This window comes from Onychostruthus taczanowskii, unplaced genomic scaffold, assembly GCF_017590055.1.
Source record: "Onychostruthus taczanowskii isolate IOZ18803 unplaced genomic scaffold, ASM1759005v1 scaffold8, whole genome shotgun sequence".
Taxonomy (NCBI): domain Eukaryota; kingdom Metazoa; phylum Chordata; class Aves; order Passeriformes; family Passeridae; genus Onychostruthus; species Onychostruthus taczanowskii.
In genome coordinates this window covers 2,096,530-2,119,928 of record NW_024505892.1, presented here as the reverse complement: position 1 = coordinate 2,119,928, position 23,399 = coordinate 2,096,530, and the positions used below count along the sequence as shown (strand labels likewise).

Below are 23,399 nucleotides of genomic sequence, written 5' to 3'. Positions count from 1 at the left end.
GGAACTGCTGCTATTGAAATACAAATATTATAGATAAATTGCTTGTTGGTGTGCACAACTGCAGTTTTCTTCCTTTGTAGCTGAAGAAGAACCATATATATTGGCTGTGGGCCCTGAGGGTCTCTGGAAGCAGCAATTGGATAGCTACAGGCAAGGAGAACTCCTCTATCCTCATATAAGAAATGTTTCAGGTACATACTAAACAAATTGCATGCTGCTGCTACAGTCTTTTTGGCATTTGTTAGCTCTCCATAAATTTCACCAACAGCACTGAAAGACAAGAGTTCTCTAGACTTGAATGTTGTGCAGTGCAGTACAGCAGCTTCACTGAGCCAACACTTTGGGTTCATCCCCTTTCTTCTATTTTACGAGTCAAATTAATCCTTAGTGAAACCCTTCGGACATCACCACAGTTACAGCAGTGCTAAAATCAACCCTCTGAACTAAATAGGTCTGTCTCCAGCATCCCAATATATGTCTTACATTTATAATAATCAGGGTTATATATGTACAATACATGTACATTATTTCCTATAACGAAGCATCTACCTTCATATTAGCTGAGCCTAATCGTGCATATGTATTAATTTTTAAAAAGATGAAGTGCCTGAATTCTTTTTATTCTCTAAAAATTTTTTTTGGACTTTATTTACATGTTTGTGTAATGCTTAACATCTTTCTTTCTTCGAGACCTCGACTGGTATAATAACACTCTTTATTGGATTAATTCCATGGGGGAAGTTCAGACCTGGACATTGAACAAAAGAAAGGGTACCAGTGAGAACACTTATGTATCTGACGTCAGAAATGCAAGGATGTTGGCCTTTGATTGGTTGGGTCAATGCTTGTATTGGGCTGGCAAAGCAAATACGGTAGGTATAACTGCATTTCTTAAAAGAAAAAATCCCTTAAGTCAACAATAAGCACTGTAAGGCAGTATTTGGGAAAATAATCCCTACTTCTTGCAACCTGAGATACATTTGGACCTTTGCTATTATAGTGTAGAACAAGGAGGCCTTTCTTTACTTAAGTGGTTTTCCACAGTTATACAAAAGTTTGGAGTAAAATATTCACTAACATTCACTAATGCAGGATACTGAATTCACCAGGTGCAAAACAGGCAAGCTTTGTTGGATTCAACATTGTGAAAATAAATGAAGATCGTGAAAATGGAGGCTGCCCTATTGATCTCAGCCAAGAAGTAGATGGACTTTATTTTAATCAAATTTGGCACTATTTGTTTACACAGAGATTTTCAAGGTTGACCTCTGCTCTGTGATATTTTGCAGATCATTGCAGTTAAAAAATAATTACAATTGCACTTTGTACACTCTCATATCAGGAACACTGACATGTGAATTATTTAAAAGGTATCTGACTTCAAAATTGTAGTGCTAATTTATGCAGTGCTGTCAAATTATGCCTTTCATTTCTTGTAAGTGCAAAGTCAGAAGCTGTTTTAAAAACTGGAGCTAGGAGGCCAGATTTCACACTGCCTTGCACCCTCATTTACACTTGTGAATAGTGAGTATGAAGTGGGTGAGAAGTTCTGTCAGACAGAAGGCTGCCAAAACTGGGAAAGCAAAGGGAAAAAGCTATTTCAGCTTTTTTCTTTTGTTAGTTTCTGGCAAAAATGAACTAATAATTTTGCATTATTCTTCATCCTTTTACTTTGAATGCAAAAGGTTTAGGCTTTGAAAGCTGAAGTCTTGCATAGTCTTTTGATAAATAGCTGTGGAAAAATCACTAATGTACACTCAGCTGATCATAGCTGATGATTTAGATGTGGTGCTAAAGTGAATTCTTTTGTCCCTAGATCTACAGAAAATCGCTGTGGGGAGGCCATATAGATGTTGTAGCTCATGTTGTGTTCCCAGTGAAGGATCTAGTTGTGGATTCAGTAAATGGCTATTTGTACTGGGTCACGATGTATTCAGTGGAGAGCACAAGATTGAATGGAGAGGAGTACCTCATGTTACAAGAGCAGCTACAGTTTTCTGGTAAACAGGTGATTGATTTTTTGCTTTTCTTTCTTTCTGTGAGAGATAGGGTGGAGGGGTGGTGTGTGTTTTAATATTTAGATCTCTTGAATATAGTCTGAGTTCCTTAGCTGTCAAAATTGTGATTGTATTGCTGCTCCTTCCCACATGTGAAAGGTTCTTTTTTTTCCAAATGATCTAAGTCTAATGGTCACTTCTGACTTTCATATCAAAATATGGACCCAGAGCTCCATATCATCCTGCCTCTTTCATGATGATCCCCAGCTTATAGGACCTGACAGGACCAGTTTTGACGTTTAGCACTTGCCAGGGTTGCGTTTAAGGTTGCAGAAGTGCTGTCACAGAAACAGGTTTTACCCGTGGTGTTGAGAGAGGGGGAATGGCATCTGCCCCTGCTGCAGCCTGGCACAGCTTACTGCTGCTGCTCCTGCCACAGTGCTGGCAAAGATGCCACATCTGCCACCAACAGTCTCCATCCTGCCTGATCCTGTCCCTCATGTGGTGGCAGGAGCAGCAAGTTCAACACCCTGAGGATTGTCAAGGCTCTTCGTCCTTCCCCATCCTGTGTTTATCCTTTGCCCAAGTCAGACACAGGCCTGGTGCCAGCTTGGCCACTCTGGCTGTGCCCCAGGCTCACGAGGAACTCCAGAGGGCTGTGAAGAGGCTGGTGCTGAGCAGAGCAGCTCCTCAGAGAGAAGGGAGCTTCTTGCAAGGGTGGGTACAGATACTGGGCAGCACAGGGGAAAGAAAGAGACAGAACATCGTTGTTGTAGCTGTATTAGGGTGGAGAAGGGGTCTCATGCAGAAGAAGAAAGAAGAGGGAAAACAGAGATGCCATTTCCACCAATAGCTCACCAAAGATCCTGTAGTGTATGTGGAAGCTCATTAGCCCCTTTTCTTACCTGGAGACATTTTGTTATTCTCTGAGGCCTGCACAGACAAACTCCATATTTCTGCTGACCTCTCCACTGCCTTTCTTCTACATTCTCTCCTCTCTGATATCCTATCAAGTCTCTTAAAAACTTGGTTCTGTGCTGACTCCTCATAGATCATTGTGATCTTCTCCAAATCCATCATGCCTCTGCCACCACGTGAGATTTGACCTCATTCTTGGTAGGCGGAATTTGGTGTTACCTACACAATGGAAGAACTCTGAGACTGAGTATTCTCCTCATGAAAAGATCTGTATTTTCATACTTCAAGCATATTCCTTCCTCCCTCCCTCCCTACCTCTCTGCCTTCCTTCCTTCCTTTAAAACACAGCCTTTGTTTTTATTCCACCTGTCATACAAATTGTACTCCCATTTAACCTGAAGCCAAGTTGTCCACTAAAGACCCTTTCCAGTTTTAGAGATCTATCTCTCTTAGTGAGCTTTGTATCATTCCCAGAACATTTAATTTTCCTTTCCCGAAAGAAAAGAATCTGGTGTTTCTCCGATTATAAAAAAAGCCAGGCCTAGTTTAGTCCATGAAAGGGAATTAATATTCTGACAGGCCAGCTAATCTCACAGGTGTTTTACTTCCATGAAGGCTTGGGAAGAAGGAAGGTAGGTTCTGGTGTGCCACCTGCTGTACTTGTAATCCTGCATACAGAGGAACTGTAAAACTTTTGTACTTGAGAGAAAGATCTGTGCTGCAAAGGGCCAATCTATCTTCCAGTACTAGCCTCCCTACGTCTCTGTGGAAGCTGGCTGGTGGACTGTCTCCATGGAAAGATATACGTTGTCCAGGCTCAGCAGCACACTTGGACTTAGCACATATCTTCTGGATGATCTATGGCAAAGGACTGACATGTTCCATTTTATTCTAAGTGGCAAACCTCAACTTCCTTGCCCTTTTCTTTTGATTCCCTACTTGCTTCTCTGGATCGCCTTATGCTAACCTCAGATTTCTTGTTCTTGCTTTCAGGAACCTTGGCAGCAGTAGGACTGCTTGTCTGGTCCTGTCATTTTATTTTCTGCACCTTTCTCTATGTCAGTGATACCAGCCTTCAACCATTCACTTATTCACACCTCCTACAAACAAACATCTTCTCTCCTGCTTCTCTGCTGCCCTAATCTATGCACTGACTCCTGAACTCAGCCTCCTGCTGTGATGCACACAGGCAAAAAGCCAAGTACAAATGTCTAGATTGAGAAGTGACCAGTTGTAGCTGACAGGTGTTTCTTTATTAAAATAAAACTGAGAATAAAACTATCAGAAAAAAAAGGGCAGCACAACTTTCTGTAATGGTGGAATTGTTGAGCTGGTTGTTATTGTCTCAATATCCAGAAGTAAATATATGTTTGCACAGGTACTAATATGTATCTTCCTTGCACAATGAAGTCCTTTACCTGAAAAGACCTTGTCTTACCTCAATATTAAAGCACATATGTCATAGGTAATTGCTGTTATCCATCAGTTAAAGTATGTTCTCCACGTAAGTGGTTCCTACTGGTATTCACCATTCGTTTTTCTAATAAAGAATTGCTGTTCAGCTGGATCTTCAGCAGTTTGTAGCTGTACTTCCTTTTAGCTTGAAATCTGAATGCTAGGAATAGTAATAGAAGAACCTACTGTAAAAATTGCAGGTTTCCTAAATAAATACAAAGTCAGAGCTTTGAAAGTCTAATTTCTTTGGCAGGAACTAAATCCGTCTATGGCAATTATTTTATTTTCTGATCAGTTGTTTAGCTCAGCTGGTGTGTATTGGCCGAGCTTGATTGATTTGAGCAGAGCTCCTCTGATTTATTCCAACTTAGGATCTGGCATAGAATTTCCAAAGCTCTTAGTAAGTTGTTTACACTGTACAGTATGACTAGAACAAAAGTATTTTTATAAGGGAGCAGCAAAGTGCATTATGTGGAAGTGGGGCCAGGACCCTTTAGGTGTGGTTTCAATATTTTTAGTCAAAGGGTGTTTCAAATAGCTAAGTTTATCTTGCATCTCATGATGCTCAGTTACAGTGCACCATCACAAATACATGTTGTGCCCAGAAATTAGTACCTCTCATGAGCTGGGAAGTGCTTGCCTGTTTTTGAAGCATCAGAGAAGGGTGGTGTTAAACTGCTGCCTGACTCCTGAAACTAAATAGTACCAATATTTATTTGCCTTTTAATAATGATGATACAGGGGTCAGGATAAAGAAGATGGACACATCTATAAGAAAATGTAATAGCTGCAGAAAAAAAAATGGGGCAATGAAGAAGGACCCAAATGTTCAAAAAAGCAACATAAATTCAGGAAGATGTCATTTAGTGTGGAGCATGGGAGGGAGAATAGGTAAATGGGATAGAATATAGCACGGCTGACTAAATATACACTTGGGCACATACACGCTGTGAGATATTTTTAACAGGACAACCTACAGGAGCAATCATTCAAACCTTGATTTTCTGACATACAATGTCAACAGAAATATGTCAAGAATGTGATTACATAAGGAGCAACAGACAACTAAGTGATATAGCATTTGCTTTCCTGTCATCATCTTCTGCAGTTTATTAATGAAGAGTTAGGGAAAAAAAAGGCTGTTCCACTTACATACATAATGGAAATTTAATCTTATAAGAGAATAGTTATGACTAGTGTTTGCATGAGAAGTTTGAGAGCTGCTGGAAAACATGTTCAGAGAGGCCCCAAACAACTTGTTAGCTGTGTTAATGATATAAAATAGACTAAACTTGATAACATTTAGCAGACTAACTTATGGAAGCAAATTCTTTTTTTATTCACAGAACAGATTATTAAATATCTGATTTTTATTACTGTTGCATATGGTATTGAGTCTGTTGTTTACTGCAGAAACAAGAAAAGTCTATTTTGAATATTAAAACCTATTAAAAAGAAACAGCAAATCTTTCACCTCTCTTTAAGGAAGATGAAACATTGAAGTAATGAACAGGAAGATAGTTTAATTTCCTCCCCCACTTTATTTAATAACAAATTATTTACAAAAATTTAAATATTCAAATTTCCTGCTTAATCAAATAAATGAATTAAAATTTTGCATCTATTTTCCATAACTAATGCAATATTTTAACTGTTTATTTATAAAATCAAAGCTGGAAAACAAAGACAAAAGACCTGAAATGTTTTTTTCAAAAGGTGATTCTGACTTTCAGACTGGATATCACCGACATGTTTCAGACAAAGAATGTTGAAATACCAGAGGTATTTTGGAGATTTTGATAGGTAGTTCCACCAAGCAGTTGATATGCTATTGCCATCATATCTGAGGTACTCAGATACTCCAGGGATGAACACTGTGACAGGTGTTAAAAAATGTTATCTAGAAAATTGTCAGCTGCTATAAATAGGTGTCCACCAAGGACCTGATTATTTTCTAGTCCTATCTCTTTTTGTGTTAGAATAAAAATTCATGGTAGTAATTCTATTTTTGCCAATAAAAAGGTACTCTTGTTGTCTAGACAACTGTTATGCCTAAGGGCTCTTATCTCAGAAGTGAAGATGTGTTCAAATTGCTATTTGGACTGTTTTTTCTTAGGTGGTTGGTGTAACTTTGGATCTCACCTATGGTGTTCTTTACTGGCTTGTGCGAGACAGTCTATATCTAAACCTATACAGAGCTCCTCTCTGCAAAGAAGGGTAAGTAAACATATAGCAGAGATAAGAAAGTCTGTATTCTCTAGTTTTTGTCATACTCTTTAAGAAAAGAATGTTGTCCAGTGCTGGGCACACTATTTACTAATTTAACAATAAACAAAAAGAAGAGCTAATAATCACAGCTCGGTGATGGCAAACTACATATTGCGGTGGTTGGTAACACAGTTTTACAGGGAGAGAAACAAGGTATTGAACCTTGGTGACCTGAACTGAGGTCATGCTCATCAATTTTTAGACATACCTTTAGGAAATAATTGCTGCTTATTGTCTGTTTTATCTTGGCATTTACAACACTTGACAGTTTCCAAGTGCCTGCAGCTCTGTAAATGGTTCATCTTTCATGAATCTCAGGACTTGAGCTGACACCACTTTCTCACCTGAGCAAACAGTACTCAGCAGGCTTTCCTCTTGATCATCCTGAATGTGAAATGGCTGCATAACTCCAGACAGGTTTTTTCTCTAAGTGCAAAGTGTATAATGCATAGTAGTTTGTGAAACTATGCTTTTGCTCTCTTCCATGTGGAGAATGTGATTATATTAATTTTTTTTCAAGCATCAGATTAAACTGCTTAAACTTAATTGAGCAGCATCTGTATTTACATGTGCCCATAATGTAGCAGGCTAGCTTTGTGTGGAATTAGATGAATTTTCTAGACTGGCTTAAGACTTGCTATGATTAATAGTAAACAATTAAAGAACAAAAATATGTTGATTAGTTTTAGCTGGAGCTCCATTATGAATCAATCGGCAGCCATAAATCATTGTCCCTGGCATGCCAGAATACAGAGATTAGAAATGATCCATCCTAATGGACCTGATGGTGTGTCAGATCTTTTCCAAATTTGTTTTGGATGGCATGTGTCTAAGCTCAAAGACATTTCTGAAATGGCAAAATGACACCTCTTACAACATATTTAATCTCTTACCAAGATTAATTTGGACCTAAAAAGGCCTGTAAGTTTTGGCATACAATATACAAGACAGATTAAATCACCAGTGATCCCAGGGAGGAAAAATGTTAATGGATCTTAGTACATAATGGAAGGAAACTAGCAGAGTCAAATAAATCTAGGTTCCTGATGTAGTGAAGTGGAATGAAACTCATACACTGAAGTAGACTTCACTGTTTCATTGGAATGGCTGAGAGAAGGTGGGCTGATTTTTCAAAATACTTATTTTTCTGCATCCATGCACCAGAATTTTAAATCATTTTATAATTGCTTTCCAATGAAATAAAGGGAATGAAGGCCTTTTTCTTCTTTCTGCAATGTCTCATATTCATTTCTGCTTTAAAGAGCTTAAAGAAAAAAATTTATTTGATTTCCTGCCTCCTACATTTTAGAATTTGAATTATAAGTATTAAGTACTTGAATAATAAGAAACTTAACAATATATCAAACCTTGCATAAACCTGTTCCCTCTACATGTGGGCTATCACTTTGCTAATTTCATACATTTCCACAGTTGTAGTAATGCCATCATCACGGAATTTGCAGCATGGAGTACTTCAGAAATATTTCAAGGTGCACTGGAATACTACAGTGGTCGCCTGTTCTGGATTAATCGGCTTCAGTTCATTACAGTCCAGGAAATCAATCAGAGCCTTAGCATTCCCTTCTCACAACCAGCACAGTTTACAGCCTTTACCCTTGTTCAGGCATCACTTAAACCTTTGCCAGGTACATTATTTTCTTTTTCTAAACTCCTCAATCAAGATATTTGTTGTCAGCCTGCAGTTCTTCATTCTTGAAATTCTTTAGCCATTTGATAAGAGATAAGGATAAGAGCAACTTATTAATAAATATATTAATAACTTATTAATAAATATATCAGGATACACCCGATAAATGCATATATGTATCACTTAATAAATGTAACAGGATAATGTGCAATTATAAAAGCTGATGGTATATGTATGGATAAAAAGAATATGTGTTGTTGTTATTTATTGTTTCTATTTAATGTTGACTTACTTTCATGTTCTAGGTGGTGTTTGAATAGTCTACCTATTCCTCACATTCCTTAGATTATTATTATTTCTTGTGTTTATGGACAGGAAATTTTACTTCTACACCAAAAGTGATTCCGGATTCAGTGCCAGAGTCTTCTTTCAGAGTTAAAGGAAATTCTACAAGTTTCCACATCACTTGGAGTCCCTCCACAACAGTGGAATGGGGAACTGTCTTTTACTGCGTGGGATCAAAAGCTCTACAAGTGAGGATATTGATGCAATCCCTCTGTATCATCTACATATATCTACTTGCTGATACATCTATTTTTAAAAAGAAATTGAGTTTTTTTCTTCTCTGGCATTTACAAATTGGTCAAGAACTAAACTAAATTGCAAACACAATGCAAGTTGTCCAGTTTTTCCACCAGTGCAGCCAGCAGTGGCTCTGAGCTAGTGGCTGGGATGTGAATAGGCAGGCAAGGAGATCACAGTGATCAAAAATTAATGAGAAAGCCTCCCACAGTAAATCAGAGAAAGAAGTGCCCTGTGAGATGACAGTGGGACAGGCTTTACCTGAATGTGAAGTCTAGCCTTCATCCCCCCTTTAGTGCATTTGGCAAGCTTTATTTTAAGTTCAAAGGGCAGATTTCTGGCACATCACTACAGTGCCACAAGAGCTGGTGAAACAATGACCACTCACAGGAAGAGAAGCTGTCTTTTGATTTAGGTGACCAGTTTGGTGAGGGAATTTTGGAAAACTGAAGGCCTTTTGAGCAGGAAAAAAAGTCTTGCTTTTTGTTCTGTTTAATTTCATTTGCAGCCTCTGGAGAGTGAAGGATGCCTTCACCCCCATAATCTGACAGTGCCATCCTACCAAGTGGATTGGCTGGAACCATTTGCACTCTTCGATTTTACTGTCACTCCATACACATACTGGGGCAAGGCACCAATGACATCTGTATCCCTTCGGGCCCCTGAAGGAGGTACTAAAATTTTACATCCTGTTCCTCGTGTGTAATGGGTACTGGGAGCAACTCAATGTCACCAAGTGAAACCCTGGTGAAGGATGAGCAGCTTTCAGAGCTAGTTAGCTGCAGGCAGTGTTGCAAGGACATGTTTCTGAGTATCTTTGGCAATCATCTACTGCATACATAAATGCAGACAATTGAAGTAATTGAATTCAAAACAGAAAATGCAGGACAATATATCCAGCATGTGCCTGTGACTACGAGCAAGAGAAAGAAACTGAATTCATTACAATGAACATGAAAGGTTTCATGCAATTTCTTAACCACTTAGTAGGTTTTAAAAAAATGTTATGCACATTTTGCACTTGCTTCAGTGTTTATTTTTGCTCTTATGCATGTCAAAATTAAGATAGCTAAAATTTAGTCTGAGTGGCTGAGACTGAAGTACTGAGAAAGCTTATGAGATGCAGTAGATTTTGAAGTGAATAGGAGAGGGAATAGAATATGCTCTCTGTTGTGAAAATTTTTACAGCCTCATAGTTACATACAGGACTTGGCTAAATAAATCTCAGTGCAGGAGTGCATTTTTTTTTCTATTTATACAGCTCTTTCTTTTGGCTAGGCAAGTTAAAATCAGATAGCTTCACATCAATGAAAAGCAGAAAGGAATAACTATTAAGTTTTAGATAATCTGTAGAGTTAGTTATGAGGTAGGGTTTGTGTTTTAACAGGAGTATTTTGTTCTGCGTATTTTATCTTTGTTTTTTTTTTATACAGTTCCTTCAGCACCTAGGAACCCTAGAATATATGTGTTACAAAATAACCTACATGGAAGTGATGGGAAAGTCCTTGTGGAGTTCAGGTGGGACAGACCTGAAAGGGATAATGGAATATTATTGCAGTTCAGGGTTTACTATCAGTTAGTGAATCGGAGCAGCACTACTGGCACTTTCATGGAGTGGATTGAAAGCAATGTTAAACCCACCCAGATGCAGTTTTTTCTCAAGGATGTGCTTCCCAGCCTCACAGTAAGGTTTCAGGTATGAAAAATTACTAAGCTTGTCTCGTGCTAGATGGTAGATGTTATCTGTGCAGTCTGATGTGTTTGCCTGGGAGATGTTTTTTTGGCTTGGGGCAAGAGCTTGTGGTTTCTGCTTGTAGAAGTGCTGATTTGCTGACTCACCCATGGATACCTGGCTTCACCTCTCTTTGTATCATGTTGTTCACTAAATGGTGAAGCCCAAAAGTAACTTTTCTAGAGCCATTGCTAGGAACTGCAAGTTGAACACAGCTTCAACTGATCTGGTGAACAGTGAGAGGCCTGTTGAACAGGGCCACAGTTTGAGAAATTCAGGGACTCATGTGACTTCCATGGAAAGAGACTTCCAGTTCAAAACTTGTCAAGAAGTCATATGTTCATTGGGACAGGAGTTTTGGAAGAGACAGAATGTGTGCTTGAAAGATGAGTTAAAGGCAAGAGAGCATATAATAGACCAGATACTAATAAGAGAGAACAACCATGTTGGTTGCAAGGTCAGCAAATAGCACGAATTGTTCCAGTCTGAGGAAGGAAACAAAAAGACTGTCTGGAGTCCTTTGAACTCTAGCTGTTAGATGCAGCATGGATTGTCAATCTCTGGGCCACTGGTTAAAGATCTCTTCATAGCCACAGTCCCAACCTGAATGTAGCCTTTGAACTGACCAGCACAGCCTTGTGCCAAACAGAGCACACACTTATGTTCTTAGATGAGCAGACAGGGGTTTTGTCTCTATTGACTCTACAGGCTCTCAAATGCAGTCATTTATGCTGTTAGTTAACACAAGTATCAATCTCCTGCCCCACAGGTGCAGGCCTTCACCTCTGTAGGTCCAGGACCTTTGTCTGATATGGCAGAGAGGAATTCATCAGGTATGGATGATTTGGTTGCAATCTCACTGTGTGTAATAGCTGGTGAAATGACAGTACAAGAATTTGGCAATCTGATAGATAGCCTCCAACATTTTATGTGACATACAGCAGACACAACGGGGGAAATGGTTACATCCTCTGATACAAAAGATTAACACATTCCTTATAATTTGACTAATTTTGGGAATTTCAAGACTTTCCTCAAAACTATGCTAAATTAGCTTTTTTGTGCAACTCCAGGTTAGCATGGAACAGTAGGTTTTCACCTGTAACCTGTTTACTGCTAGAGATCATAATATATTTCATTATATCAATTCATTATATATATTCATGATATTAATTATATACATTCATTATATATATTCGTTATATTCATTCATTATAGTTTGGCTGTTAAAGGTAATTAAATGAGCAAATCTGTGCTTAAATTTGTTAGGTTAGCATGCACAATGCCATTGAAAATATCTTAGTAGTTTGACTGTGATGACAAGAGGGCATCTCATCACTTTATTTATTTACTGTTGCAAATACAATAAGTTCAGACCTATCATTTATTTGTATCTTGTACTTGTTCTCCTTATGAACGACTGCGTTTATCTAGGATGGGTTTTTTTTTGTTAATTGAGTTGTGCCCTTTTCCTTCCAGATCTTTTCCCTATCCCAACTCTAATAACCATTTCTGCCAGCAAGTTGTTTCTTACTGACATAGACAGTGGTCATACCACATGGGAACTGTCAGCCAAGACTAATGTAAAGGACATCTGTTATACTGCTAGTGATGACAAAGCATACCATATCACTGAAGATTCTCTTTTTATTCTCAATATACAGAATGCTTCAATGTTTCAGGTACTTCTTTGGTCACTCCCTTACTTGAGAGAATCTAGGAAAATGATCATTATGTGACCATTATTTCCATTATTTTATAGCCAACCGTGTTTTTGAAAAAGTAAAAATGACCAGAGTATGCCATTGTTAAAGTTGTCCTATTAACCATAAATAGTTTACTGACATCTGCTTTGCTGATATTTTTATCAGATGTTCAATTTAAAATTCATACTAATAAATACAATAAATGTGTATTTGTATCACATTTAATTTAATTTTATTTTATTTACATCATTCTAATTTAAAGAATATGGAAGCAACAGCTGATATTTGTGAAACAATTGTTTTGATTTGTCTAAAAATATTTCCAATCCATGACACATCTTTGTATTTTGACTTCTGCTTCTGAAGCAGACATTTTTATTTCAGAAACAAATTGGTTTTCATAATGTCTTAACATCAGGTTGGAAAATTCTCTCCTTTAAATATTTTTTCTTAAGTTTTTCAAAGATGCGTGTCTTCACAATGTCACAGCCATCACAGTTGACTGGATTGCAAGGCATCTCTTTGTTGCCCTGAAAACACCACAGAATGAAACTCAAATATTTTTTATTGATCTTGAGCTCAAGAAAAAATCTCTAAAAGCCTTGAACAAGCAGCTCAGCAAAAGTAATTCAACTGTATCATCTCTGTTGTCATATCCTTTCTTAAGGTAAGGCACATACTACTAATACCCCTTTTTAAAGCAAATTTTAGATATGATTTTCATTAAAACTTGAACTGCTAAGGACCAAAAATGACTTTTTATGGTGGATGGGTTTTGACATTATGTAACTCAGAAATTTTTGGATGTAGTGACACTTTGGTACTGCTAGTAGAGCTTGGATGTATCTAATTTCAAAGAGACGTCTGTGTTTGAGTAAAACTTTCAAATTTTGCTTAAATACTGATAAGTTCTTCTAGATGAGTAATGCAAATGAAAGTCAGCACCAGACAAAAAATTTTTTTACAGTAACCTGTCGCCTTGATTTTGTAAGACTTTGTTAAGCCTTCTGATGTTTACATTCTTTCAACAAACTTTCTCACACACAGTTATGTAAATAACTTATGTTTTGCATATTTTCATGGAGGTGGAGAGAATTGATGGACCCTTGGTCTGTCCAGTGGCATTGGAGAGGTGGCACTGTCACCCTCCAATCCACTGTCACCTTTGGAAAACTATAAATGTTGGAGTCAGAAAATAAAGGTGCTTCTTTTTGTTCCTCTCGAGAGCAGCAGTGTCTGTGTCATCATTTTGTGCCTTATCACAACAGTAACCATCTTATCCAGAATAGCTGTTATTGTGTCAGACTAGGATTGCATTTAGATTGGTCAGGTTGAAGTTTTCCTACTGAAAGCAGTGCATTTTCTTTGCTAGCCGCTTGTACTGGCTGGAAGAATTTGAAAATGGCAGTCACGTGTTTTATTATGATATTCTGAACAACACCGTGCACCACATCTTGGGACATGGATTAATAGAAAAACAGATGAGGAACTACTGCACCTGTAACATCACAGAAGCAGAGCTGGGAAGACCTATGAGTATAGATCTGTCTGACTCCAAGAATCCCCAGCTGCTTTTCATCAGAAGAAGAGATGAAATATGGGCCTCAGATGTGGATGGTTGCCACTGCTGGAGAACCCTCAGAATACCAAGTATTGAAGGTCTGAGTGTCTTTTATTTTTCTAGGTAGTTCTTGTTTTCTAGGTGATTCTTGTTGTCTCTTACTTCAAACAACATTGATTTTAGAAAATAGCAGTCATGAAGCACTTTGTTTATAGAACTGATTCATCTATAGCCCATATGGACAAAATGTTTCTGCTCTGTGTTGTATATCCTCTTCATACAGACAAGAAGAGCAGTGTGAAGATGTTTACTGATGCAAGTGTGTACTCTAGTAAGATTTAAAAGAAATGCTATGGCCTCAGGTGCTACTTGTTAATAGATTTCACTTAGAATATTATCACATTATTTTGCTAGGGTTTTGTATTAGCTACACCCATTGCAGTTTATCTCAATGAAAAGATATAACAACAACTTACTCCTGAAAATGGCATTGCAGACTTCATCATGTGGGGAAGGTACTTAATGCAGGTAGCGTCTTGTATGACAAATTATCCATGTTTCACTTGTGATAACAACACTTACTCTTGGTTGCTCAGTTCTCAGCTCAGTTCTGGAGGTGTGCTGGTAAAGCTGCTCTGTTACCAGATGAGCTGTCTTAGTTGTTCCTGAGAGATGGCAGATCATGGTGATTTTCATCTTGGAAAAAAGAGCAAAATTTCTTTAGACAGCTCTTGCATTCATGTTTTATTTCTTGTGTTTATTAATTGAATAGCAGTTTTCATAATTATGGGTAATTAAACACCTTCAAATCTACACCTGTAAACTGGAATAGCAGTGTCTCAGCTTCATGAGACCTGCTGGAAAATATCAGAAATCTCTTCTCAAGGGGAGGTCATTGAGGACATGGTATGGCCAAGATGGCTATATTGAATCACTGTGAATACAAGCAGCCTTCTGCTCTTTTAAAATCATCTGCTCAGGGTTGACTATAAAACTTATTTATGCAATGTTTTCCTACAGGTAATAAAATTGGCAGCTTGACTGCCGATAAGAAATTTATATACTGGACCGCTGAAACAAAGGAATACACTGAAATTTGGCTAACAGATAAAGAAAGCAGAAGACACTTTCTTTACAAGAGAGCAAACCACTTGCTGAAAATCTTAGCTTACAGCTCAGCAGCACAATCTTATCCAGGTAGAGGGAATTTGGGTTGTTTTGTGAATGTAACCAGTTCCTCTCAGAGCATGTATTTAAGTTGCAGATGTGTATTTATGTAAAGTATGCTTCATGGGTTCAGGTACCTTCTACAGAGAAATAATTTGCAAATTTAAAAAATAATGAATATAAGGACTGGCCTTGTGTTGAATACAATGGAAGGTCACAATGATGAGTATTTCCCTGTTTGTTAATGCCAAACTATGCCTATTTTCAAAGTTGTGTCAGACAGGGAGATTTAGAAAAGGTGGTGCATGTTGCAGCACAGAAAAAGAGCAAATATGTTTCACAGTGTTGTAGAAAGAGTTTGATAGCGAGTAATCCCTGTTGTGACACAGATTTCTGAGTTTGTTCACAAGTGTATAAAACTAAAACAAAGGTCTCTCCTTCCTAAGATAAAGACATAAGAACTCTGCTTATTAAAGTGATTTATAATGAAGTACCCAAGAGACAGCTACAAGTTACATTATGGTAGACCCAGGCATCACTTAAAACTCCTAATATTTTAAACAAACCATTGTAGAATGATAATGAAATAAATAAAACATAAGGTTTAATTGAAAATTAGGATTCATGGTATCTATAGGGATTATCTTTGTAAATGCAGAGGTTTAGAACAGCTACTAACATGATGAATATATTCAAAATCGTTATTGAACTCCAATTTTGCACAAAAAACCTGGCAAATGTACAAATGAATATTTTGACAAGATGAACTTCTTTGGAATAAAAAAAATTAATTCTTTTGAGTAGCTGGTACAGTCATGCCTGCCTGTGGCTGCTCTGACCAATGCTCAGGCTACTCTTGCCAACACTCTGGGCATGTTTGTTCTCATGAGATCTGTGTGGGCTTGGCTTTGATGTAGGAGCCTGGTTTGGCCCTGGTACAGAATGTGCCAATCCCTATCCCCAGGGACAGGTTTCCTGCAAGAGCCCCAGACTTGGCTGGTGCAGAAAGGGAAGAACCAAATTTCAGTCCAAATGGATTGTTTCTATCCAGAGATCCCCACGAAGATTTTCTAATTTACATTGACAGCTGCAAATACATTCGGAGGAATATGCATGAACCTGACTTTGGTAGCAATGGCAGGGTTGCTCACTTTGGGAGAAAAGATCTTAACTATGAGGTCAGTTGTTGTGGCCTAAAGGCAAGAATTGGTCCTTATCCCTTCTTCCCTGTGCACATGCTTAAATTTCTTCCTTCTTAGCAGGAAGTCTGCTGTGCTGCTGTCTGAGTTTCTCTACTCCCTCGGGCAGGGAGGAGGTCGCACCCTTCCCTGTGCACATGCTTGAATTTCTTCCTTCTTAGCAGGAAGTCCATCTAATATATTTTTATTTTGTTTTGGAAAGTACACCAAGTGATGAGGAGTACATCTAATATATTTTTATTTTGTTTTGGAAAGTACACCAAGTGATGAGGAATTTTCTTTTGTTACTTTTCAGTAACTGTCAGTGTAGTTTTCTATTGTTTTCTCCCTCCAACTCTTTTTCTACCTCCCAGATTTCTCTCCCATTATCTGTTGTTGCATTACACATAGAAAGCTGTTTGGAAGAAAAAGCAGATAACATTTAATTGCTAGAGAAAGGCAAGGTCTATGCAGCATATCTGTATTTCCTGTGACAGGCAAGTTTGGGCTCATCAGTATGTGCTGCCCTGAAACACAGCAATTACACATCTTCTACAAAGATGCAGCAAATCTAGAAACTACATCTTCTACTTCAAGAAAAACCTAAATTATTTATTAAAGTCATATTTCTCTTGTCAAAGAGAAATAAGAGTTTCTCTGAGGACCACTATTTTTGTGTCCATAAAAGTAATCAAATAAAGTAGTGTCAGGTGGAATTTTCTTTTGTTTCTCTTTGTGAGAGCAGAAAGAATACTTTGTAGCTATGCTTTCTAATATGAATAGTGGCAGAATCTCATGCAAGTTTTGGTTGGTCCAGCCATAATTTTAATTTTTAATCTTTTAATGTCTTTCCTAGATAAAAGATGCCTGATTCTCTTGCCAGACACTGAGAAACCTACTATCCTTGCTATGACCAACACCAGTTTTACATTAAGCTTGCCATCTGTCACACCACAGCAGCTCTGCCCTGGCATATCCCAGCCTACGCCGACGTACCTGGTGTTTTCCAGACAAATGACAAACATATGCAGGAACACAAGACAATGTTTGTCTGCTCCACAGCAAACAATATTGGTATGGCTACTTCACACAGAAATGCATGTGATATCATCTATAAACAGGGAATGTGATGTCACTTTTAGTGATTTTATGAAACATTCTCTAGCTTTCTGTCAGTGAGTTTTTCCATTTCTACATCCCAGCAGTAACTGTCATTTCTCTATGGTATTTGGTAAGCGGTAGATTCCTTAGTTTTCCTTTGTGCAAGAACCGCCCCCCCCCCCAGTTTTTTGTCTTGTTTTTTGGTATGTGCTTTCTTTTCTTTAGGGACCTATTACCAAAACTGTGATTCTAACATTTTTTTTAAACACTAAAATGTATTACAATGTAAAAACACTACCGTATTACTTTTTAACCACACACTTCACTGACAGATGATTGGGTTGACATATGACTCTCTTTTCTAAGAGTGTATGTATATTATCTGATTTTCACTTACAGGAATATCAGGGTCCTATTGCTGTCTTAGAGAACCTACAGCCATTTTCGAGTTATGCCATACAAGTTGCAGTGAAAAACTACTATTCAGATGAGGAAGTGCTGCCTGTGGGAGAAGGAACAGTTGGCACAACTCTGTATGGAGGTCTGTTTCATATTTTACTCTGAATTTGAACAGAGTTCTCATCCCAGTTAGAGGAAGATATATGGAAGTTTGGGTTGTAAATCAGAAAGTGGACAAATAGTCTGCTTAAAATATAACCTGGGTAGATCTTCACAAGGTTTTGGCAAGAAGACGTGATGAATTTGAAAGTTTCATTCAATGTATTTGTATATATTCTTTAATGCGGTGGCTTATTTTCTTCCTGAGGAAAGATAAATTATGATTAAAAATGGTTAAACAGTTGCAGTTTCTGGTTTGGACCACATCTTTAAGTAAGTTGTACTTGAATGAATGTGTGGTTATGTATGTTTAAATAGCTGTGTTATGTATTCATCCAGCATTAAGATTTTTTCCCTTGGCTTGATGGCACTCTCATGATTGCTGTTTCTAAGGGTAATGCAGATTTGTTTTGTTGTGAACCACGCTGAAAAAGCAACATTTCATTTTTACTTTTGGCCTGAATGAAAACAGCTCATTTTCAGTTGATTTCAAGAATTTTGATGTGCCCTGTCAGTCCTTGTTCTTTGAGAATACTACAGTCTGAGCTGGATGCCTTCCGTGCTTGTAAATACCTCAGTTAGGGCATGAAGATGCTTCTACTCATTCCCTGCTTCACTCTACCTCTTTGCAGCTGTGGGGCAGCTACTGTCCCGGTTTCCTTGAAGCTCTTGATGTCTTCCAGAAAGAGAAGGATAATGCAAAAGGTGCATGTTATGCTTTTGCATATGTTGCAGCCCAGCCCAATAGAACCACCTTACTCAGCACATTTCTTGTTTTGCATGTGCAATTTTGTACCTGAACACTTGTCATTATGAGGAGCTGCCTTTGTGCTCCTCTTCAGATCACTTTCTCTGTGCTTCTGCTGAACTCCCTAATGAACACTTGTCTTTACAGGAGCTGCCTTTGTACGTGAACACTTGTCATTATGAGGAGCTGCCTTTGTGCTCCTCTTCAGATCACTTTCTCTGTGCTTCTGCTGAACTCCCTTGCTGAAAACATGGAAAGCCATTAGGAGGGGTAGCTATTCCCCATAGCACACACAGTGCTTGCTCTTCTGTTGTGTCAGTTTTGCTCTGTCGTGCCTGGTGTCACCAGCTGGTGTCAGCGTGATCCACTCTCGATAAACTCTTGCAAAGCCATCAGTCACCTCTCTTAATTCCTAAGTCAGAGAGTCAGAATTATAGCCAAGGCTACATGACAGCATATCTGTGTTTTGCTGAAAGACTGCAGAGGTGATACCTAGGGATACTTAGTGTTGAAATCACTGGGATGTGGGAATGCTGTGGCCCTCATCTTCATTAGTTTTCTTGCTCGGGTCTTGTCTGGCAGAGTTGCAGCAGTTCTTTTTTTGAGAGAGAGTAAGGGAGAGAAACTGAGAGGCACAGCAGCCTCTGGCCCTTGGGCACTGGCTCCCTTCGCCTGGCTGCATCAGGGCTGGCTGTGGCTGGCACAGAGCCATGCAGCCTGCACAGCTGTGCATGTGGATATTGCTCTGACATGCAGTGAGTGAGCCACAGCAGGACTCCTAAGGTTTTCCTTTCCCTCTTTTTACCTCTCCTTGGATTTTGGCTACTTCAGAAGTTGATGGAATAACTGGAATTAAAGTATGAACAGCCACCACTGAGTTTTTCTTACTTTCCTCAATGTATCTTTCCCCTAGTGATCAACTTTGCCCAAGAAAACATTTTATCCAGAATACCTGGCAACAAGTACACGCCAGGAGTCCTGATTTCCCTTTTTCTTTCCTTAGGGATGCACTCTTTAGAGGTTTATTTAAGGGTTCATTTATAGAATAATCAACCTCTCTTTTTGCCACCATTGTCCAGAGGAGAGCACCACCTGTGAGCTACTAGTGGTTTCTCTTATGCAGAGATCATTCCCTGTTTTTTATCCTGGGAACAGTCACATTTTTCCCCTTAAAACTCCTCTGTTTTAGGTGAGCTTCTTTTCATGTTTCAAATGGAAGTGAAACAAGAGGTGCAGGCATATTACTACCCTTCTCATGGAATCCAGACATCCTATACTTTGAGAGTTCTCTAGTTCAACTATGCTGGGTGTTTTTCTCTTAACAGTCAGATCCCTTAGCATCTGCACCATCAAGCAAATAGGCTCCCATCCTATGTGGATCCCTGAATATTGTGAGCTGGTCTCTTCTACCATGCCTGCAGTGAAAGGACTGGAGGCAATGCCCTTTATCTGAGATGGGAGATTCAGATTAGATATCAGAAAAAAATGTTTACACTGTTCAGGCGTTCACTGGAATAGGTTTCCCAGGGAGGTGGTGGAGTCACCATCCCTGGAGGTGTTTAAGAGGCACCTGGTGTTGTGTGATATGGTTTAGAGGTTTAGGGGTTACAGTGGTAGTTCTGGTTGACAGCTGGACTCAATGATCTGAAAGGTCTCTTCCAACCTTGATGATTCAACTTTCCTATGTAGTAAAACAAACAAGCAAACAGACAAAAACTCCCAAACACCCAACAATTCTAGCCTTCTATCAGCAGATTTCAATTCTTTGCATGGGATTCCACATCTGTAATATAAAATTTGTGTGATACAATGATTTAATAACATTAAATGCTATTGGGATGTGGAAAGAATTGACACAATTACTTTTTTATATGGTAAGCTGTGCCATCCTGCAGCAATGTGCATCCTTTCAGTGATGAAACATAAAGGTAGAGTTATGAAATAGGAGACTGGATTGCTCCACTCAAACAGAATTTTTTAGTCCCATGTTAAAATGAAACATGAAACTCAGAACAGACTTCTCCAGTTGGGACAAAACAAGAAATCTCGATGAAAATCAAGTCTTAGACAAAAAGCAGAGCAAACCAACAAAAACCCCTCACTCCACCCAGCCTACAAACCCCGAGTATTTTGAATAGACATTTGTATCAGCATTCAGAGCTTTTCAAATTTGTTGAAAAACTTCCAGCCAGCTGTAAATAGAAGGTATATGTGTCCTGACACTTATGTTCTCAATTTCATGAATGTAACTGCCAGTTTAAATTGTAATCAGATGCTGCTAGAGCCTCTTGAAGTGTGTAAACTATTTAACACCTCTGAAGCTGTGTGAATTCCCTCAATGCCTTTTTCTCAATTCTCTAATGAAGTGAAAGAAGCTTGGAATAATTTGTGCTTTCCATCAAACAGCAAGATAGAGGGAAGGAAAAAAAGAGGAAGACAATGCATTGCTCTTGCCACAGAGTGTCACTCTTACTCCATGTATGTTTTAGCTAGACAAATAAGAAATTTGTCCTTTCCTAGTCTAGTTTCTGTATATTTCATTAAATAATCTGTAGTCTTGCTACTAGGATATGAATTAAAACATATGGACTTGTCATTTTGATATGTTGGGAACATAAATAGTGTAATGACTTTTTAACTTCTTACCTCTCTGGACAGCCCAATAGGAAATAAAGAATTTTTTATACAGAGTAGGGACATGCCATTTATGAAAGTCTGTGATCTTAAAGCTGCAAAGGAAGGGTTGATTTTTCCAGAACAATTAGTGAGTAACCAGCTGGTATGGACATCTAACCAGCAACCCGATTTCTTCCTTATACAGCTCAGCCAGACTCTATTTCTGAGAAAAAATTTAAATTATAGGAAATAATGCTTAGTTTTAGATTTTCTTCTCTCATAAGTTTCTGTTCAAGAAAAGACTTTCCAATTGGAATAGTGCACAGTTTTTAAATTTCTTTTTAAAATATTCATATTAAAAAAAAGCATATTCAAGTAAGCACCATATTAAATTCACATCTGAGACCCCAATTAGGAAAGTAAGAGGGAGCAGGAATTCAGTGATATGACTATAAATGTAGAGGTATAGGACACTGTTTTTCTCTTGTCATTCAGTTTTTTGGGTTTTTTGTCTGCTTGTGTATTAGGATAGCCAAGAAGATACTAAAAGTCCCTCAAAATATTTTGAATTTGTCTGCAGCTGACTGACTATCCAGAATATGAGTTTTACATGTGTAGAGTTTCAGTCCTGTGAATGAATCATATTAATACACTTACATCCTTCTTTTCTTTCTTTGGTGACATTTCTTGACTAGTCTAAAAGGAAGATTAATTTTTCTTTCTGTTTCAGTACCAGAGGTAGTTAACACTATTAAAACATTAGTTTTGTCTGACACCACCATCAACATATCCTGGACTGAACCTCTGAAGCCAAATGGACCTCTTGAATCCATCCGTTATCAAATCTCTGTCAATTTATTGCCTCCTATCCCGGCGACACCTTTGCGAAAAAGTGAATTTTCAAATGGGATGCTTGCCTGGTCTGTCAGTGGGCTCCAGCCTGGAACAAATAATTCATTCAAGGTATAATTGCAAGTAGTTTTACTAGTTCGCTCAACCTGCAAATCTTTAGATTTCTCTTCTGCAAAATAGACAAATAAAAGTATGCAACGTGGATTCATAAGGACAAAATGTACTGTTTCTCCCTTTATGGATGAAGGCTTAAAAAATAATACATGATGTGTCTGGACAGCAGGTCTATGATCAGAGTGACATTTTTAAAAGTGACAAAGTAAACGTGTTGTCTGCAGAATGTGCACTGGGTATCACAAATAGAGTGATTTACACAAGTTGGGAGAACATTCAGATGATGGCAGGAGGGGATCTGAAGGTCCTAATTTGATTTTGGGCTTCTGTTAATGATTTGGATAATATAATGGGTAATATATATACACACACATACCTAAATACCTATATGTAATTATGCAAGTATGCATACCTAACAGGTCATATTTGCCAGTGGCTTAGTGAAAAGCAATGTGCTAAGGCACTTCTTGACTTTGTGTTTCTGTGGTTCTAAAACACTGCCTAATATGTGATGTGACATCTGCATGTCTGTGTCAGAGCATGTGGCATTTAAAAAAGATCTAGAAAGAGAAGGGACTCGGTAGAAATCTGAGATAAGAAACTAAGAAGGGTCTCTGAGGAAGGGTGCTCCTGGACATGAACTTTCAGCCTGAAGGTGCAGCTATGAGGGGCAAAAATATTTCTATACCTTAATCTCTATTGCCTGAAATACTGTCTTGTTTGAAATGTTGGTCTTCCAAACACTTGGTGCTGCTAAAGCAAAGCTGCCTTTCCAACTGCACCGGTATCGTACAGTTCATCCATTGCCTTACTAGGTTCTTGCTTTTCATCCTGATGAGAACTGGTTTTCTGAAAGTGTCCCTGTCATTGCAAAAACTTTTGAGACTCCAGCTGCACCTATCAACATAGTCCCCAGAAACACCAGTTTCCAGCTAGAATGGAGAGCTCCTCTGCACATCAGTGAAAGCAGCTTCTGGTTTGAGCTGCACAAGGTAAAAATACCTCTACGTTTTGGGGTGGGTTTTTTTCAGATCAGAGAAAATTTCACCTACTCTGGCTGGGTGGTAAGTAGGACAGGGTGGGTGGCAGGATGTACATGAAGAGTCTCAGTGGATAATTTGGGCATGGTGATGTCAGTCTTAGCTGCTCAGCAGGGGCAGGATGGAGTCAGCATTTGCCAGGAACAAGGAGGAGTGCA

The 23,399-nt window shown here is 38.4% G+C and overlaps 1 protein-coding gene across 1 annotated transcript in view; it reads left to right on the top strand.

Annotated features, from left to right (window-relative positions):
• Positions 1–23,399, top strand: part of ROS1 (ROS proto-oncogene 1, receptor tyrosine kinase) — a 73,426-nt gene that overhangs the window by 17,956 nt on the left and 32,071 nt on the right. The window contains exons 15-31 of the mRNA XM_041423804.1: positions 81–191; positions 691–872; positions 1,817–2,008; positions 6,487–6,587; positions 8,070–8,284; positions 8,662–8,826; positions 9,378–9,539; positions 10,302–10,564; positions 11,370–11,433; positions 12,080–12,282; positions 12,762–12,973; positions 13,679–13,965; positions 14,888–15,064; positions 17,069–17,286; positions 17,713–17,854; positions 21,966–22,198; positions 23,017–23,193. Coding sequence (XP_041279738.1) covers positions 81–191; positions 691–872; positions 1,817–2,008; positions 6,487–6,587; positions 8,070–8,284; positions 8,662–8,826; positions 9,378–9,539; positions 10,302–10,564; positions 11,370–11,433; positions 12,080–12,282; positions 12,762–12,973; positions 13,679–13,965; positions 14,888–15,064; positions 17,069–17,286; positions 17,713–17,854; positions 21,966–22,198; positions 23,017–23,193 — 3,104 coding nt within the window. The remainder of the gene's footprint in view (positions 1–80; positions 192–690; positions 873–1,816; positions 2,009–6,486; positions 6,588–8,069; positions 8,285–8,661; positions 8,827–9,377; positions 9,540–10,301; positions 10,565–11,369; positions 11,434–12,079; positions 12,283–12,761; positions 12,974–13,678; positions 13,966–14,887; positions 15,065–17,068; positions 17,287–17,712; positions 17,855–21,965; positions 22,199–23,016; positions 23,194–23,399) is intronic.